A 4,765-nucleotide genomic window follows, 5' to 3' on the forward strand; every position below is an offset into this window, starting at 1 on the left:
TACTAATTAAGTTTGGATGGATGTAGAAGGAAATACTTTGAGCTACACCAAGAAAGAAATTGATACATTTATCTAACACTTCTCAAAAGGAAGTTTAGCACACTACGGTTCTCTTGAACTTCATTTTGCAGTTGTCCCATTTCAACAGCAATTGCAAAAAGTCTATTTGCAATATTCATAGCCATACGTGCTAGTACTTAATTTCTTTGATTTGAATCTGAATGAAAGGAGATAGGGAGTGTACCTTAAGGAAGCAAGATGGGGGAAATTTTCTTTATTTTACCACCAGAACCTTCCTTTCACTAGTGAACCCAGGCACGAATTGAAACAAAAAACGGATACCAGCATACCTACTATTATCATATAGGGAATGAACTGAGTTAAAGATGTATACTTCCTTTACCGAATCGTTACAAATGTTCTTTTGATTATATGATCCGTTTCATAAAATACAACACCTGAGATGGTAAATAAAACACACGAGATTTTTGTAACAGTCTTTTTTTTTCCTATTCAATTGTACCGGAAGTATTAGTACGTACTCTCGCATTTGGTTGGTAATAAGTTTCTTTGAATACCTGCCGTTTTTTGCATTTTAATCATCTTACTATCTTGTTATGTATGTTGCTTTTACATGGTTTTTCGGTGTTGTCCTGTCTTGTTTTCTTGTTATTATTGTGGTACCTATGTTTTCCTGAGCCGAGGGTCTATTGAAAATAGCATCTCTACCTCCACAAGGTAGGGTAGGTCTGCGTACACACTATCCTCCTGAGATCCCACTATGTGGGATTATACTGGGTATGTTGTTGTTGTTGAGTATCAGATTGCACTATGAAAAACTTGCATATCAAACTTCTAAGCCCAACTTCCTATGTATCTCTCACTCGTTTAAAGCAAACCCCTTAACCCACTATTCCAAAATCAGCTCCAAAACTTCACAGTAACACAGTTGAGACATTTTCTATTGGCACCATAAAGTGAATAAAGAACTAAATAGTAGCACCCTTTTACCTCTTCATAAACAATTAGCAGAATACTGAAAACATTGATCTAACCCACTCATCTCTTAGCTATGAACAGAAATCAGCAACCAAATACAAATATGGACCGAAGAAACAAGACCAATCGATAAGCAATTAAGCATCTATTCACCACATTTTACTCAATCAAGTAATTTGCACGAACAATGATCAAACAGGCTGCCGACTGCTAATGAGCCACTGATACATGCAAAGATAAACACAAATTAAAACTTGACGAAGAACAATATCCTATGCTCTTTCTTTATCTAGTCTAGGTTTACAATAAATCATGAATGTGATCACCTATGACTTTCTACCACAAACTAGGAAGTACCCATGTTGGGGAAATATACCTAAAGGAATTATCATTTCCGAAATTCATAAAATCGGTGTAATTTTCTTTCAAGTTATACACACTCATGTAATTCCCCATACATTTCGGTCCAGATGCCAAAAACGAATCCAGGTTGTCGTGCACAAAGTAGATGCAATTGCACTGCAAATAGTCACATGCAAGAAGGGAAGTACAAATACCGGTGTCAATAAGTAACACATTATTACCCAAGTCCTCCAACCTAATCCACTCCCTTTTTGAGATATCAAACCTGTATGCTCTGAATCTACTAACCATGTTTCCGCTTGGATAAGAGAATAATATCAGAAGATCTCCCGACGATTCCACCAAATACACCTGTTGCCAAGATTTCTCTTGTTGGGGCGGAGGACTAACGGTCAGCATCCTTGGAGTATCAACTCCATTTATTTCAAGAGAAAAGAGTGTTCCTACAATTGAAAGTGCCATAATCTGATCCTTAAAGCACACAACATCAACAAAACGAGCAGGGATTAAAGATTGAACCAAAGACCACCTGCTGTCTCCCGATCTAGTGAATGCCACTTCAAAACGAGGACCATATATAAGGAAAACCATATATTCATTTTGAATCTTGAAGTATTTAGCTTTGTGAATAACAGAGAACCAACAATCTCTAGCAGCACCTTCGATGTTTAATGTGGTAATCGATGGAAGATTAATGCAAACATGAGTAAAAGGGTTGACAAGGCGAACCTCAAATCTTGGGTTAATGGTGATGACCGATTCTTGACAAGCGCCCCAGCACCGAAAATCTTGAGTTTCAGGGAATGGCAAGTAATGAAACTTAAACTTGCACATACTCAAGAATTGCCTCATCGACCCTTTGTTGGTTTGCATTTCCCCGAGCATGAGCCATGGCAATTGAAAACCAGGATGCCAGTTCTTGCTTTTATAAACTAGCCTCCAGGAGCGGCATACAGAAGAAAATGAAAGGAAATCTTCAGCTGCGTTCAATAGGTTTGCGATTGATTCAATTAGGTCATATGGAAGTGCCGACCATCCGGCCATCTTATGCTGATTAGAAAAAGTACAATAAAACAAACACAATGAAGTTGTGGTCAACTATAGGTCTATTTATAGCCAAGGTCAATACAAGAAATCTACATTAGCATTTCGAAACGATTCGGTCCACATTGAAGTATCTCAAAATCTAGTCAAAAAAGGGCAAATATTAATGGTATTAAAGAACCGAATCTTATGCGCATTATGGTAGGAGTGTCAAAAATATTGTTAAAGCGATCCAACATATAGATATGAACCTAATCTAACCGAACAACCTTCCTAAATGCTATATGTATAAAAGTATCACATATATACTAAATATAATAACCAGTCATAAATTTGGAGTTGAGAAGCATCAAAATACTTCAATTACTTAATCCAACCAGTTTAAGTCAATAATGCCTTCACCTCCTCCATCTTTCTTAAATAGGCTCTTCTTTTGCTAGTAAGTAAATAAGAGAGAATAGAACTTTCATAATTTAGTACTTGCGATAGGTAAGACAGATGACAACTAGTACTAGCTCTCTTAAACTATGATGAAGAGTTGTATATTTTTGTGTTATATTAAGGTGTTATTGTTTTACATAGGAAAGAGACATCCTAAAAATCATTGAGATTCTTATTTGTCTTTCAAAAAGAGAAACTGACACAATGCGACGGTTATAATTTTGGTTATACATAATAGACCGAGAAATTGGTATAGAATATTTTCACAACAACTAGCAGAAGAACCACTGACACCCTAAACATTCGAAGTTCAAGACTATCTGTAACATTTCCACCTTTCTTATACAGGTAAATTTGCTCTCGGAAGTTATCGAAAATCATACAAACCATACAATGAAAGAAAAAAAAGCTTACAATTTTAGATTAGTAAATTTGCTCTCGGAAGCTGCACCTATAATTTTATTAGCCATCAAAAGACCCATTGTTTTTCAAACAATGACTAAAAGATTCATACAATTGTCTAAAAGAATCCAACAACTACATTTCCGGTGCAAGTATACGAAAACGAAAACAACAGAGTATTAACATTGAAGCACAATAAGCAAATGAAATAACAAAGAAGTCATCATTTTTATTCCCTACCTTTCCTTTTATCGGTAGGGAAGTTTTTATGTTCTAATCAAACTAGAACCCAGCAGAGACTTCAAATTTAATTAGATTTCAGCAAATAAAATTTTATGATTTATAACTTCAATGTGGAAACAAAAAATCATACCAATTTCCAACTTCCAATTTAAAAGACAACCAAAATCCCCAAGTTTCCATCTAAAGTCTTCCTCACATTTTCCTTGGCGCAACGGTAAGAATTGCTGCACCAGGAGGACACGAGTACTAGCCGTGGAAACAAACTGTTGCAGAAATGCAGGGTAAGGTTACGTACAATAAACCCAACTTAGTCCGGCTGTTCCCGGACCTCGCTCATAGTAGTAGCTTAATGCACTGGCCAGCCCTTTTCTTTGACAGGAGGGGAACAGGGACAGGGTGGGGAAGAAATGGTATATGAATTAAATAAGCCCAACCCCTCAAATTATCTAAGCTAAAACCCTTTTACAGAAATATATTTTCTTCATTTCCATTAACTTTGTCTCAATCTCAATCTGGTTAGAGTCAACTACAGGAATCATCAATATCCATTACTCATAAATACGAAAAGTCGGATCAAACTTGGAATTTAATAAACAATATCTAGCTGTTTGTAACAATTTTAATAAATACCCAGAAGAACAAAACCAAAAATAAGAATACAGAAATGGAGATAATAGGTACCTGGGAAGCAAGTGAAGCGGTCCAAATACTCAGGAGGAACTAAGGAAAGTAAAAGTACAATGGTTGATGACGATCAAAATTTTCTTTGCCTTTTCCTTTGTTATATTTTTTACCCTTTTTTTTAATTTTAAAATGCTACTGTTGTTGGATTTGTTTTATAAAAGGAATAATCAACCGTAACCGGCTTGTAACGCGGGAACACGGGTTGGAGGAACTTATAATTCTTCTCTTTTCTTTTTTTAACAAAACCATATATGTTATAAAACAAAAGTAATTTAGTAAAACATGAACAAGACACGTTGTTATAAAATAAAATCAATTTTGTAAAACATGAATAAGAAATGGAGATAGAGAGAAGAAGAGATTTTCTTCTTCAATTGTTGTATTTTCTTATCTATTACAAGGCCTTTATATAGGCATGAAAAGTGAAGAAAAATATGTTATTGAATATGTCATTAAGCATAGAAATATGTCATTGAATATGTCATTAAGCATTTGAGAAGATCATGGAGGAAGAGTAGACATCCATCATAATTTGATTTTTCTTATAACACTCCCCCTTGGATGTCCATAGATAATGTGCCTCGTTAAA

General features: G+C 35.3%; 1 protein-coding gene across 2 annotated transcripts; it reads right to left on the bottom strand.

The window, feature by feature from the left end:
- Positions 1–1,127: 1,127 nt before the first annotated feature.
- LOC104102955 (F-box protein At2g26160-like) lies at positions 1,128–4,365 on the bottom strand. 2 transcript variants are annotated; one of them, XR_011414612.1, is made up of 2 exons: positions 4,174–4,365; positions 1,128–2,342 (listed from the first exon to the last, which is right to left on the bottom strand). XR_011414612.1 is itself a non-coding variant. In XM_009610814.4 (2 exons), the coding sequence occupies exon 2, from the start codon at positions 2,404–2,406 to the stop codon at positions 1,336–1,338; it is 1,071 nt and encodes a 356-aa protein (XP_009609109.1). In that variant the 5' UTR covers positions 2,407–2,412; positions 4,174–4,320; the 3' UTR covers positions 1,128–1,335. The 2 variants fall into 2 exon arrangements, 1 of the variants encoding a protein (XP_009609109.1); XM_009610814.4 differs by having other exon boundaries at positions 1,128–2,412; positions 4,174–4,320.
- Positions 4,366–4,765: the final 400 nt, after the last annotated feature.

Source organism: Nicotiana tomentosiformis, chromosome 3, assembly GCF_000390325.3.
Source record: "Nicotiana tomentosiformis chromosome 3, ASM39032v3, whole genome shotgun sequence".
NCBI classification, from domain to species: Eukaryota; Viridiplantae; Streptophyta; class Magnoliopsida; order Solanales; family Solanaceae; genus Nicotiana; species Nicotiana tomentosiformis.

Coding starts and splice junctions, on each gene's coding strand:
- LOC104102955 (XM_009610814.4), bottom strand. CDS start 2,406: ATGGCCGGATGGTCGGCACTTCCATATGACCTAATTGAATCAATCGCA.